A 13,377-nucleotide genomic window follows, 5' to 3' on the forward strand; every position below is an offset into this window, starting at 1 on the left:
ATTCACAGAAAAGCCAGTCTCCATCGATAAACAATTACTCTTACTAGAAATTGAATTTTGAATTTTAGTGTTAGAAAAAATATTTTTAGTATTGATTAATAATAATAATAATTATTAAATTGGTAATTATTATTTTTTCTGGCCGTGTGCTCTTAGTTTGCTGTTTTATTTTTTTCAATTTAATTTTTCAAGTCTCTCGAGACAATTATAATCACGACGGCAGAGGCCACGAAGCTCACACAAATTTGACCAAGGAGCAAAAAAGTGATATGCGGCTCCAAGCAGTCGCGGGCACAGAGGAACCCATTTTTATTTATTACAAGAATTATAGGTCGCATCGCACTTTTCGATAAATTTTACTCTGAAATTTTTTTTACTTTACGCAAGCAGAAATGCTTTAATAAGGTGTTATTATATTTTTTAAACTACCGCTTGGTGCAATGCGTATTATGTCGTTTAGTTACCAATTGTTTACTCTGTGGATGAAAATTCTCAAAGGAAATATAACTGTTTACAAATAAATATTATAGAATCAGTATTTTTTTTAGGTTAAAATACAAAAATGCATAAATGGTATGAACGGTATATTGATCACATGTTGTTTGTTTTGCTCAATTTTTGAAAAGGGTCAATAAAAATGCTTAACTTGACCTCTTATTATCGCAGTAAGAGATATAGGAAGAAGTGGGATTTTCCAATACATTTTTGTGAAATCCTAATTGCCAACACACGATGCGACTTGTCAAAAGAGTGCTCATTTTTATACGTATTTTTAGAAGGTTTTTGCGATTGTAATTTTGGATTAACAACAAAAGGTTGATCAACAGTTTTGTCTTAAAAATGCAGCTGTAGAGTTAAAATTTATGGAAATTGTTCAACACACCAACAGTTCTAAAAATTTTATAACTTCGGATTTTTTTCTTTCTGGTTAGTTGGTATACCAACTGCTTGGGAGAATATTTTTTTTACCCATATTAGTTAGATTATTTATTAGTTAGAGGTAACGTCATTTACTGATTCTTTATAAAGTGCGTGAAAATGAAAAAAAAATTGATTAACTCTGTTGTTGTAGTTCCAATCCTTTTCTGCGTGTTTCCTTTCCCCAAAGAATATTTGATGTATCGCCTGGTCTTTTGAACTCTGCAAAAAAATTAATTCTTCTTTTCCAAAAGCTTCTTCCAAATAATATGTTTTCACAAACTGCTACACTGGTTCAAAAGGTTACGCGGTGCCGCCGTATTATAGACTTTGCTCTGTACTTGTGTCAAAAAATTGTACAAAAGAGCTGAGAATTGGTCGCACATTATCACTTTCCTTTTAACAATATTGCACACGAGGCCACTTCAAAATGAAGACGAGAAACCGAGCAACCAAAATGTGGTTAACGTTGATGTCAGGTATGTTGAAAATTTTCCCACTCCCTATTGTACAAATGATAATTTATAAAAAAATAATCTCTAGATTATTTTATTTCAAATTTCACTATTAATATTTAATACACTAGTGGTGTTGTGGTGTTTTCTCAACCTAACGAGAATTAAAAAAGCGTTTGGGTGGCTCGGCCGTTAGTTTACGTCATGCGCGGGAAAATTATAAAATTAATTAGAAAAATAGAAATAGAAATTTATTAACTATTAACACCTGAAAATTTCCAGTCATGCTACTGCTACAGCAAGGTGTTTTCAGCAAACCTACAACGCCGGCCAGCAAATCAAAGTAAGGGAAATAGGTGAAAAATTATAATATTCAATTCATGTCGCAGTCAAACTTTATCAACTTTTGATATATTACAAATTTACAGCAAAAACAAGAATCCAAATCTTGAAATCTTTAAAGAAATGTTTAGCATTTTGTAAAAAAAGTTGTTGTATGATAATTTGTTTCACGATCGATTCCAAGTTTTTTTGGACATAATTTTATTTATAATGTAATGACTTGGGGCAACATTAACTTGTTTGTTAGGTATTTTTGTGCATGTTTATTGCCGTAAATTTGTGCTGAAATGAGAAAAAAAATTATTACATATCTAATCTAATCAAACTTATACAAGGATTTCAAGTATATCAACTTGAATGTTGAAACTGAACCAGACTTAGCCAAGACCAGAGATCGGTAAATTCATTGGCCACTATTAATTTTGGTTTTTTAAAACCCAAGACCCGCTGGTTTTCACCCTCAATTTTGCAAGGTTGATATTATGTATTTTTTTTCAAACACAGAGAGTTCAGTGGTATTTTAGCGTTTTTTACTGCAGTTTTGTGAACTATGGGAATAAAAATACTTTCTATAAATATTTTTTTTTTGTGATTCATTTGGATAGACTATGATCCTGCCAAGCTCCATTCGGTGCTTATCGGCTGGAAAGTCTACCAAATTAGCCAGGTGCCGCTGGACTTTATGAAATGCCCCCATTTGGTGCAGGAATTCCAACAACTCGAGGAAACGGCACAAACCTCGAGCAGGCAAGTTCGTCGCCTTGCGACACCTCCCGAACATGAGTGATTATACAGAGAACTTTTTGACGCGCTAACAAAGTCTAAGCATTGAACTCTGTACCTTCGTATTGGTAGCCTAACACTCAAACCACTACGCCACTCACGCCGGTAATTTGATTATTATTGTTATTTGCAGGAGGCAAGATCAACTAAATATGAGGTGAGTAATTTTTTTTTACAATTTTTCTGATTTAATTAATTTTCAATGACGTGCGGCTTCGTTTCTCGCAGCTTTTAATTAAAATTTTTGCATTTTGAAATTTATTGCTTATTGCCCTCAGCAACCTTCCAATAATCACACTAGAATTGCGGAGACCAAGTCCTAAGCAAATGATTGTCATTATTTGGTGCTCTCAACGAAAAAGCGTCAAAGAACTTGATAAAGATTAAAATCAAGCATGCTTGGGGCAGTCAAAAGGTGGTTTCCAGTTATACCTTATCCTAATTCATTTCCTTCAAAACTCTCCTTTTAATGTCATTGTTAAATATGCGCAATTGATTTAATAATTTTGATTTATGTGATTTTTAAGATGATTTTCCCCTCTTTATGATGTAAATTGATAATTTTTTTTAATGTATGTATGATGTACCCGGGCAGTAATTGCCTTCTGATACAATCAATAAAGACACATTGCAACTATTATTAGACATTATAAATATAATTTAAATGGCTTTAAAGGCTTATTTTACATTGCAATTCGTGATATAAGGCTAATTGAAATTGAAATTGGGTAACTGAGGTTGCCGAAGCTGAATAACTATTGCATTAAATATAGTAAAAAAAAGAGTTTGAAAATACTTCTAAATATATTTTTTAAAAAGGCCTGATTTTGGCAATTTAACCCCATTTTAAATTTGAACGGTTTTCAGCGAACAAGAGCATTTTGATAATTCCACGGACGCACGCTTAGAAAACTTCAACAACGGCCAGCCAATAAGCAACATGAGGCAGTGGAGCGAATTCATTCAAGAAGGTTTTGGCACGGCCAAGATGAAGATGATAAACCAGATGAGGGAGAGGTTTCCGAATTTAACGAATTTTGGGATAAGAATGGACTCAGCCGAGTTGAGGCCTATTGGATGGTCTAAATGTAAAAACACCCGCGGCGAAGAGTTTTACAGCGCTGTGGAGTGGGAAGCCAATTTCATTTTCATTGCCAACAACCACGAGATGCAGTACAGCTTGAGCGTGAACAACCCAAAGGACTTGAGTGTTCAGAACAATGGACCAACAGAGATCCACGTTGGCTATACCCTTCGGGTGCCAGGGGAGATCAACATCACTGGACATGTTTTTATAAATAATGATGCAGACAAGTGGACGTACCCCAGTCGCTCTCTGGTTAAGGAATTTGGAGTGCCAGATATTAAAAATGCACGCAGAAGTAGAGTTTTTAATGTTCTTGATCGTTCCGAAACTTTAAAATACAATAGATTGAAACTCGCACCTCTAAAAAGTGAATAGTTTGTTTTCTTTACAAATTGTATATTCAAAGCAACCAATGCAATAAAAATTAACTTGGAAGTTGTTACATTTAATTAATAATGTGAAATTGTCTCATTTTGTTGCCACTTTAAAATTAAGCATAAAACAGCAGCGCTGGCAGCAGAAAAGCATACAGACCGATACAGACAGATAAAAATTTTTAGTATTTTTTATGCAAAAATTCCTTTGCCCTCACAGCAATAATACGATATTCAATGATGAACATTGATTTTTGTAAAATTTTGGCGTCCAAAAGTTTTGGGAATGCAAAAAATTAATTCAATCAAAATTCTTTAGTAGAGAAAGCAGCATTTTTAAATTCTTTCAAATAGTAGCAAGTTAGCGAAGCCTGCGACATGAATTGAGACTTTTTGACCAGAGCCATCAAATAAAAAAAGCGCATACATATTACTAAAATAAACTCTGTGTCATTGCAACTGACTGTCCAGCATTCAAAACGATAAATTCATATTAAAGACTGCTCGCCGAACTGTAACTTGGAATGAAAAAATAAAGAATTTGTGGTTCCTATTGCTTGTTTTATAAAAATATATTGAAAGTCGTTGGAATATTAAGACAGTTTTGAAGATTATATTTTTAGTTAATTGCCATGGTTTGAAGTTTTACGATAACACCAATTCACGATTAAGGCACAACGGAATCATCAGCAAAATAGTAACTTACTGTAGGAATTAAATCAGTTGCTCAAATTTCTTCTTCATCCTCTTCATCCTCGTCTGATTCAAACTCAGCCTCAGGGTCTCTCTCCCACTTGCCCTCTTTGTTCACCTTCCAGCCACTCCTGCTTTCAAGCGTCAAATTAGAACTTCTTACTTAAACTGGAATGACCAACTTACTTTTCAGGATCAGTCTGCATCTCTTTTGTTGGCTCCGAGGCCGATTTTTTCCTTTTGACGCCTCTGGGCCTAACCAAAGGTCCCTCCTCAGCAGTGCTCTGGTTGGCGGAGGACATAATTTCCCCATAGCTGTCCCTGGACTCTTCGATGGTCTTGGCGATGGAACGACTGCGCTCGATGCTGCGAAGGTATTTGCGAACCAGGTTGTTAGGGTTGAAGGTTGTGTCCGGAGGAGTCGTCAGGACGTTGGCTGAATAAGAAAATTATGTAATTTATAATTATAAAAAAATTAATTTGGATATTTACTCTGAGGTGTGGCAGTTTCGATTGAAAGGCGTCTGGACTGGTTGAACCTGCGACTGTTGCTCGGAGTTCTTCGAAGCAGTTCCGAGGTGGCCAAGTCTTTGGTGGTCAGTCCGGCCAGCACATGCGACTCTTTTGAGTCTTGGGTAGCTTTCGTCTCCAACTCGGCTTTGTGATGCAAGTGCTTTGCCAGCTCTGATTAAAAACTGTTAATTGAAATTCAAAAGTTGAATAAAAATTTTAAACCTTGTATGTGTTTTTTTCCAGAGCGATGGATAGCAAGCACCTCGATAGTGTCAAAAACCGGTCTGTTTGAGCAAATTACACAAGTCAGCCTAGAAAAAATTGATTGTTGTAATTATTTCTAAAAATTTGGCAAGGTAAATAATTAAATAGGACTCACTTTCCATCACTCAGTAAAAGAGCTTCATGGTCAGGAATGTGTGTGCTTAGCAGCTCAGCTACGTTGCGATGCTGGAAAAAAGATACATATTTAATGAGGAAAAACTTCTGTTGGAAACCACGTTTTCTGGCAAATTCGTTGTGAATGTTATTTTTTCTGTTTATTCTCTGTTTCGTTTGAATTGAGGCTCACCTGCAAATGGTTGATCAGCGAGAGATCGTCAGCACCTTCTCGGCGAAACATTTTTTCGATCGACTCTTTGAAACCGACTGAAGACCGAACGGAAATAGAAAAATATATCGGTAACACGCACTTTGGCAGCTCAGGCTAGCGGCGTTTTTCCATGGTTCCAAAATTTGCCAGCTGAGGGAATCACGTGACTGCGATGCAGCGTCCGATTGGCTGGAGAGCCTGGAACTTTCGATTTCACTTGAAAATCGCGGGAAACTTTTGCAGCGAATGCTTTGATTATAATCTATTTTTTTTAAATTACTTCAACAGTGGCCAAATTGCAAGTTATGGACCTGAATTTTTCAAGAGGCTGATGTAGATTATAATTTTTTGAAACAAAAACTACAGCATTTGAATAGATTCAAATGTTTTTTTACCCAGTTTGCCAGAATTTTCAAAATCAGACAGCTATTTTTTTATTAGCAACAAAGCATTATAAAGCTGGTGTAAAAATAAAAACAAAAGAAATGCAGTATGCCATTGCTTTCGTACTGTGTGGTATTTATTGACAAGTTTAGTTATACTTCTCATAGTTTTTAATCTTCTGTTGTCGAATATAAGTCAGTGGAACATGATGTTTACTCTCCTTACGCAGTAGTACATGATTTTCCTTTTTACACAATAAATTAGACAAGACGCTACCATGAGAGGCAATACAATATAATAGTAATCAATCATCATCATTGTAATAATCATATTATAGCGCAGCAGTATGTTTCTCATTTTTAAATGTATAATTATGTACAACAGGACAAGATAAAATTTCAGGGCTCCTTGTATGGATGTACGTGTCAGACCAATCGGTTTTGCACAACGCTCATTTGCCAGGCAGGAACTTTCCATTGGCCGGCTTAAGAAGAGTCGATAATTAGCACTTAACGTTTAATTTATACAGACGATTTACTTCTACAGAACAGCAATTAGTGTATTCTGCGCTCGGCTCACTCGATTTTGGAAAGCCTCCTTAATTTCTTTTCAAAAAATTTAAACAAATGGCCCTTCGTATCTTTTCTTTAGAGTGATTTGCGGTAGTCCCTGCAGGAAATTAATCATTAACTTGCGCGCCTCCATCAAGGTAGAACAAAAATGCAATTATAAGAGAAACAGAACGAGAAATAATTTATCACAAAACTTCACAAGTAAAACAACAAAATCGGATGGAAAAAATTTACAACTAGTACATGATGACGATTTCTTGACTATAATTTAAGAGCTGCTCCGAGCGAACGGATGTTAAAACAATAAAGCGACCGAGGGAAAAGCTCCAGCTTTGGTCAGGGACTATCCCAAAATCCAGCACCGATTTATAATGTTTGTTTGTGGCAGGCCTCGTTACGAATGGTGTCAAGTGAGAGTGGAGAATGTCAAATAAAAGAGAATCACAATGTATATAGTTATAGTTCATACACATACATGTCAAATTCAACTACGAGCAGACTGGATGCGCCGATGTAATCTCTCATCGCGGGGGAGCGAGTTCGTGAGAGGCCCACATAGAGACAATTCGGAATTATAATATATTATTACATATCTACGTGAAAATGAGAAGAAGCTCTTTTTGAAACTTTTCTTTTGGTGAGGTAAAAAATTGTTACAAAAAATGTAGGTGCACCGATACATCTTTGACGGAAGCAAGCAGCTTTTCTTCTGTGTGTCTTTGAGGGCCTTTCACTCACTTCGTTTCATTCCCGGGCCCGACGACGCAAACTCTAAACAACAACAGAGACTTTACAAGAAAAGAACCGGTTATTAGAAGAAGAATCAGCCCTGCAGTCTGTCCGTCTGTCAGCTGGCCACCTCTGCTCTCTCATCATCACAAGTAACAACAACACATGATTCGGGACTCACATGAAAAAATAAATTTCTGTCTCTCGTCGTAGTTTTTTCTCTCTCGTATTTTGTTTTTTCTTCTTTAAATTGTACCTAATCCGAATTATTTTTTTTCAGTAGCTTCTCGTGTTTAAAAATGCCTCCTCCTCCGGCGGCCACTGGGTGGCCGCCTGCTGGCCGCCGGCCGTCGGGTCAGTCTTTCACTGGATCACGCAGCACTTGCAGCGCGGCTTCTTCTTCAGCACCACATGCTCGACCTGCGAGGCGTCCGCGGCCGTCACCCGGCCGTGCGTCACCTCCACCCCCTCACCACCGTTGGCCGCCGCGGCGCCGGTGCTGCCGTTGGCCGCCGTCTTGACTGGCGAGCCGGGAGCACTGCCCCTCGGCGCCGCCGTCGTCGTCACTGCCGACGCCAGCAGGGCGTCTGTCTGGTCAAAGGTCACGCCCGACGTGGCCGTCGTGGGGGTGATCGGCTTGCCGCCCTTGATCATCTCGACGATCTCGTCCGCCTCCCGACTCAGGTCGCCGTCTGGACGAAATGGGTTGTCCCAACCGCTGTCCGTACTGAAATCACACATTCAAATTAATCATTTCGTCAAGGGATAAAAAACCAGTTTGATTAAAATACTCAAGAGAGGACAAGATGGATTTTAACTTATCAAGAAAATGATTCATTTGCAATTTTAATTGAAAATAAATATTTTGTAGTAGAAGTTCACGATCGAGGGTTGATTCATGGTGGATTGAATTTAAATTCAGCTTTTCCTCGATGGGTTTTTGTGAGTTTTTTTTGTTTAAGAAAAACAATATCCTGCTCTACATGTTTCGGCTGCGGGCTGCAGCCATAATTCATGAGCTTTCTCGGCGGTGGTCGAGAGAAGACTCTCTCGACCACCGCCGAGAAAGCTCATGAATTATGGCTGCAGCCCGCAGCCGAAACATGTAGAGCAGGATATTGTTTTTCTTAAACAATAAAAACTCACAAAAACCCATCGAGGAAAAGCCGAATTTAAATTCAATCCACCATGAAAATAAATAATTTGATTGATTGGCTTGCAATTGTATTTGGTGTTAAAACAAAAATTGAAACGTAAATTAATTTAAAATTTATATTTCAGGTGTCATTGGTGTTATTGATTAATACGCCGTTGTTATGAAAAGTCGGAAGCTCCTAAATTATTTCTTGTTCAAAATATTTACAAATAGATCTTCTATGGGAAAATATTTTTAAAAACAAAATGTAACCTCTGATTGAACTTTTATTTATGTGATAGATGTCGTCAACACGATCTAATTGTAAGCTGGTTCCTGGATAGAACGTCTACGAGTTGTTTATCAGTATGTTCAATATTGTAAGGAATAACCTCAAATATATAATTATAGTAATTATATATTTTTTTTTATAAAAACTACATTATTTTGTGAATTCTTATGTAAATATTCCATCTTTAATATACTTTGAAGTTTATTTTTTAAATTTTTTTAAAGGAAAAAAATATAATATATTATAATATTATTTAAAAATCAACTTAAATAAATTACTGTTTGAATTTCATTCAGTTAATAAAATCTAATTTAAATATTTGCCATAATTCTGGATTTTCTTGCACAAGACTATTTATTTTTATAATTTAATGCTATTAAATAAACATTTTTAAGCCTCCATTCTCCTTTGCTGAAGTCATTCAAGATTAAAAATTCAAACGTTTTTTGCTCCCCCTGCTCTTTTCAATGCAAACGCTTGATCCACTTTTCACTAAACGACGTGAATCCCCCGAATTAGCATATTATCTCCCGCGCCAAGCCACAGTCGAGACCGCTTTCGATTATGAAAGAGAGACGGGGGTGCGAGGGCGCGAAATCGACGTTTTGAAGTTTGCAGCGTGCTCGCGGGCCATCAGTCACAATCACACGAGAGCTCTCTCGTGTGTGCAATAATAATAATTGCATCGATCCAGCAGTCGGCAGCAACCCTCTCTGGGTCACCCGAGCGAAAAATCCCCAGAGTGCAGGCAACGTGATTCGCACTGCAGATTAATTGGTGCTCTTTTACAAATGCCACACTCACGCAAAATGTCAGGGACGTTGCATGTTGTGTTTATTTAGCTCATTCTGCACAAGAAGAAAAAGGCTAACGAGGAAAAGATCAAATGCGTTTTTAATCAAGGGCGGTTAAGAAAGATAACGAGATGCTGGTTTTCTCCCTTTCTGTTCGGAACGCTATTTTTGGCAGCAGTCAAGGCTATTAAATGGGTCACCGTCGCCTCTACTCAGCTCCCTACGCCCAAAAGTCACTCCTCGTAAAATTGAGATGGTGATAAAAAAAAAATAGATAAAATGAAGTTGGAATTCATTTCCGTGAAATTAATAATAGAAATGCGGGAATATCAAATTTTTTTTGGTGAAAAAATAATAAGTTATGGTGATTCAGTTTTTGAACAAACGGAAAAATTTCCATAGTTAGTTTTTTACAAGCTCTAGAAAATCTGCCATAAAAAGGATATAAAATTGATTTCAATGAAAAATTCATACTAAAAGTTCTTGCTTAAAGAAAAATGATAATAAATTTTAAATTATAATTAACCTTGGTAAAATTGCTTCAAATTTCTTCATTATCATATCATGTCAACGTTTGCAAAATATTTAATTAACCTCAAAGCTACAAAGATAAAATAATTTCTCATTTAATTGATTTCCAATAACTAGCATCGGAAAAAGTAGTAATAATTTTTTTAAATAAATTATTGATTTATAATCCCATTGTATTTTTTTAGCGTACAAATTGCTTAAAAATAATCCACCCCCTGTTCACACATGAGTACTCGTTCGAAGCCCTAACAACAAGAAATTTCCGGTGTAAAATTACCAGATTTTAGAGCGTGATTTAAGCACCTCTCCTCTCCTAAACCAGCTCCAACTAAAATCACTTTCCTCCTCGGCTATAACCGCCGCTGGAGCCAGTTGGTGCACCAGTTTATTTTTTACCAAGCAAGTCACGCTTCGATTGTGAACGTGAACTTCGACGAGCACCCGTCGCCGACTCACGGCGGCTATTTATAAAAGTGAAATAATCTCGAAGCGAACACTCACCCGAAGTGCATTTCACCAACGAAAATAAAAAAAATTCGTAATAGTCGCGGGGGCCCATTTGTTGCAAGCGCGAGACGGCGCCAAATCTTTCGCGATCGAAGAGTCTGTTACATTTTATTTCGATGAGGTAAAAATACACATGAGGTTCGTTGACGTCGATTGCACGGTTTGTTTGGCTCGCGTGTTTTGAAGACGACACCAAAATGCACGGAAAAAAGCTCCAACTCTGATTTATGGCCCAATTATTATTTCACTTCCTATGAAATTTAGTTTTCTGTTTTGTTTACATTTTACAACACGACGCATTGGGTGCATTTTAAGAATTGACGAACGCGGTTTCAGCCACTTGAATATTCACTCTGGTGATCGATTAAACATTAAAGAGTAACCTCGCTCGCATGACAACGTAATTCGAGCGCGGTGTTTTTGTTTTGGCACACGGAAGCGCCTTAATAGCATTCAGTGGGCGGGAAAGTGAACTGAGGAATTTGTCGATAGTGAAAAAAAATGGTTCTTTAGATTAAATAAATTAATTCATATGAAAATTTTCGATTTCGCTGATGAAATATGAGAAACAATGAAATAAATAATTATATTTTTTTTTTAGAAATTTGTCCAGAAGGTGATTTATTTATTCAAGATAGAATAACAAAGGCTGAATAAGTAATGAATTATTTGGTGACTTTGCTAAATTAAGCCTTAATTTATCCTACAAATCAATAAATTACCTTCATTTCTCTAACCGTTTATGAAAAAATAAAAACGATTTGAAATATTTGAATTGAAACAAGAAATGTTTTTATAGAAGAATGAGGCGTCTCAATTCCGAAGAAACTTGGTGTGTGACTTGTTCTACCTTTTAGTACCCAAGAATAAACTATGTTGCCTAATCTAGGGCTTTAATTTAAAGCTGTATTTTTTTACAATCTGATAAGAGAGAGAGAGAGTAAATTATGCAAGATCTCAACACAAAAAACTGTGTTACCTAATTTCATTAAATTGAAACTAAATTGCTGTTCTAGAACACTCTAGGGTAGAGCAAGATATAAAATTTCATCAGAGTGACTAACTTGGAAAAACATCTTTTGCTCATTGATATAAGCAAATTCAATCTTTCCTTTCCCTATTCAGATTATTTCAAATTAGTTTTAAGAAAATGGGGGCAAATAAATTTGCATTCCGAAAGAAGAGTTTGATTGATATTATTTGCAATTTCAATTTAAACCAGTTGACTAAATTAGAACTCCTGCTCACTTTTATAGTATGCTTTAAATTAAAGTTTTGCTTATTATTTGAAATTGATAATTTTTTTTTCAAATTTTTTGGATACCTTCCGTCGTTGGGCACCGGCACAACGTAGTAGAGGAAGCCTCCGTGCGAAGCCGGGTTGCAGCTCGGCATTTTTGCGGCGGTACCTCGGGGCTAATTGGCTCAAAAGCAATTGCAGGCGGGCTCGGCGCAATCAGGCACGTTCGCCGGTTGCTCTTCTGCTGGCGGTGCTTCGACTTGGCATTTTTCAAAAGACCTCCACCCACTGAGAGGCTCCAGCCGAACTGAGCCCGCGGCGCAAGAGAGAGCGAGAGAGAGAGGAGCGGCCCGAGGAGGCTCCCTCACCAGGCCGGGGGTGAAAGCGACAGTTTGCATGGAGAGGCACGCGCCGAGGGGAATCCCCGCGACGCACGCCCATTCATGGACCCGGCCCAAAAATTCGCGCAATTTCGCAAGCGCTCTGTGTGCGAAATGCGCAAAAGCACCTTTCCAGAACTTTCGCCTGAATTTCGCATTTTCGGCGTCAAATTTTAATGAAAAATTTGCATATTTACGCACCTCCGTGTATTAAAATTAATTTGAACTCTCAAATATGCACACCGGGGCGAGTAAAAAAGGAGTGTAATGCATGTTGCATGAATCTGCAGGTTTTGCGGGGCGCGGGCAGGGACATTTTCACGCGGCGATCGATAAGTGGGCGGAAAAGAAGGTGGACCGAGAGTGAAGTTGCCGCCGCACGCCAAGACCAAAGAAAAGAAAGAGAGGGTGCATCTCTTTTTCTCTCTCTGCAGTGGTTTTTTTTTAACTCCTTTGATCTTTACACTTTCTGAGGAGATGAAGGTGTTAGTGCAAAACGGCGCAGAATTAAAAGTTACTTCATTTGCAAATTGAACCTGAAAAGTAGGAGCAGAAATTGAATTTATGGAATTTCAAATGGTAATTGCAGACAATATGCGGCCTTTAATTTGCAAAATTGGAGCTCAAAACTGTTAATGTGCAGAAAAAATATGATTATTTATTGTGGTTAGACCTTCATACCCTGAAGCCGCAAGTACTTATCTAATAAAAAATGTAATTGATCTTTCACCAGCAAGTTTTTGAGTTCAATTTGAATTATGATTAAAAAATTCAGAAATGTTCCGATCACAATTGCTTAATTAGCACACAATTTGAAGTGAAAAATGGTGAAATCAATAATGATTGTCATCAAATCAAATCAAATCGAATTTATAATAAATTTTCACGTTTTTGGAACGTTTTGAATAAAATAAATAATATAAAATTGAACAATTTGAATTTTTATTTTTTTAATATAAAAATGGCGTTGAAAATTTGTCAAAAAATAAATATTTTTAAGTAAAAAGCGATTAGAATTCGGGCATAATTATTTTGAACGTATTTTGCTGTTATCTA

General features: G+C 36.9%; 3 protein-coding genes across 5 annotated transcripts in view; 1 reads left to right on the plus strand and 2 right to left on the minus strand.

Moving 5' to 3' along the window:
• The first annotated feature begins 1,245 nt into the window (after positions 1-1,245).
• Positions 1,246-4,041, plus strand: LOC132197467 (uncharacterized). The gene is made up of 5 exons (XM_059620772.1): positions 1,246-1,397; positions 1,656-1,716; positions 2,422-2,462; positions 2,632-2,655; positions 3,366-4,041. The coding sequence occupies exons 4-5, from the start codon at positions 2,651-2,653 to the stop codon at positions 3,958-3,960; spliced, it is 600 nt and encodes a 199-aa protein (XP_059476755.1). The 5' UTR covers positions 1,246-1,397; positions 1,656-1,716; positions 2,422-2,462; positions 2,632-2,650; the 3' UTR covers positions 3,961-4,041.
• On the minus strand, positions 3,747-5,907 carry LOC132197465 (sodium channel modifier 1-like). 2 transcript variants are annotated; one of them, XM_059620768.1, is made up of 6 exons: positions 5,737-5,907; positions 5,545-5,615; positions 5,388-5,476; positions 5,145-5,336; positions 4,839-5,088; positions 3,747-4,786 (listed from the first exon to the last, which is right to left on the minus strand). In XM_059620768.1, the coding sequence occupies exons 1-6, from the start codon at positions 5,785-5,787 to the stop codon at positions 4,687-4,689; spliced, it is 753 nt and encodes a 250-aa protein (XP_059476751.1). In that variant the 5' UTR covers positions 5,788-5,907; the 3' UTR covers positions 3,747-4,686. The 2 variants fall into 2 exon arrangements, with proteins under 2 accessions (XP_059476751.1, XP_059476752.1); XM_059620769.1 differs by having other exon boundaries at positions 3,772-4,783; positions 5,737-5,904.
• A 348-nt stretch (positions 5,908-6,255) lies between these two features.
• LOC132197866 (uncharacterized) overlaps positions 6,256-13,377 on the minus strand; it is a 62,534-nt gene continuing 55,412 nt past the window's right edge. For both annotated transcript variants that reach the window (XM_059621455.1, XM_059621454.1), the window contains exon 5: positions 6,256-8,169. In XM_059621455.1, the coding sequence (XP_059477438.1) occupies positions 7,806-8,169 (364 nt within the window). In that variant the 3' untranslated portion in view covers positions 6,256-7,805. The remainder of the gene's footprint in view (positions 8,170-13,377) is intronic.

The sequence above is a fragment of the Neocloeon triangulifer genome, unplaced genomic scaffold (assembly GCF_031216515.1).
Source record: "Neocloeon triangulifer isolate White Clay Creek 2 clone unplaced genomic scaffold, ASM3121651v1 ptg000012l, whole genome shotgun sequence".
Taxonomy (NCBI): domain Eukaryota; kingdom Metazoa; phylum Arthropoda; class Insecta; order Ephemeroptera; family Baetidae; genus Neocloeon; species Neocloeon triangulifer.

Bases quoted from the DNA above. Each gene is read 5' to 3' on its own strand.
- LOC132197465 (XM_059620768.1), bottom strand. From the start codon at position 5,787: ATGTTTCGCCGAGAAGGTGCTGACGATCTCTCGCTGATCAACCATTTG. The intron at 5,337-5,387 runs GTTTAAAATTTT...GTTTTTAATCAG, and splicing joins TGGAAAAAAACACATACAAG to AGCTGGCAAAGCACTTGCAT. The intron at 5,089-5,144 runs GTAAATATCCAA...TTTCTTATTCAG, and splicing joins CGAAACTGCCACACCTCAGA to CCAACGTCCTGACGACTCCT.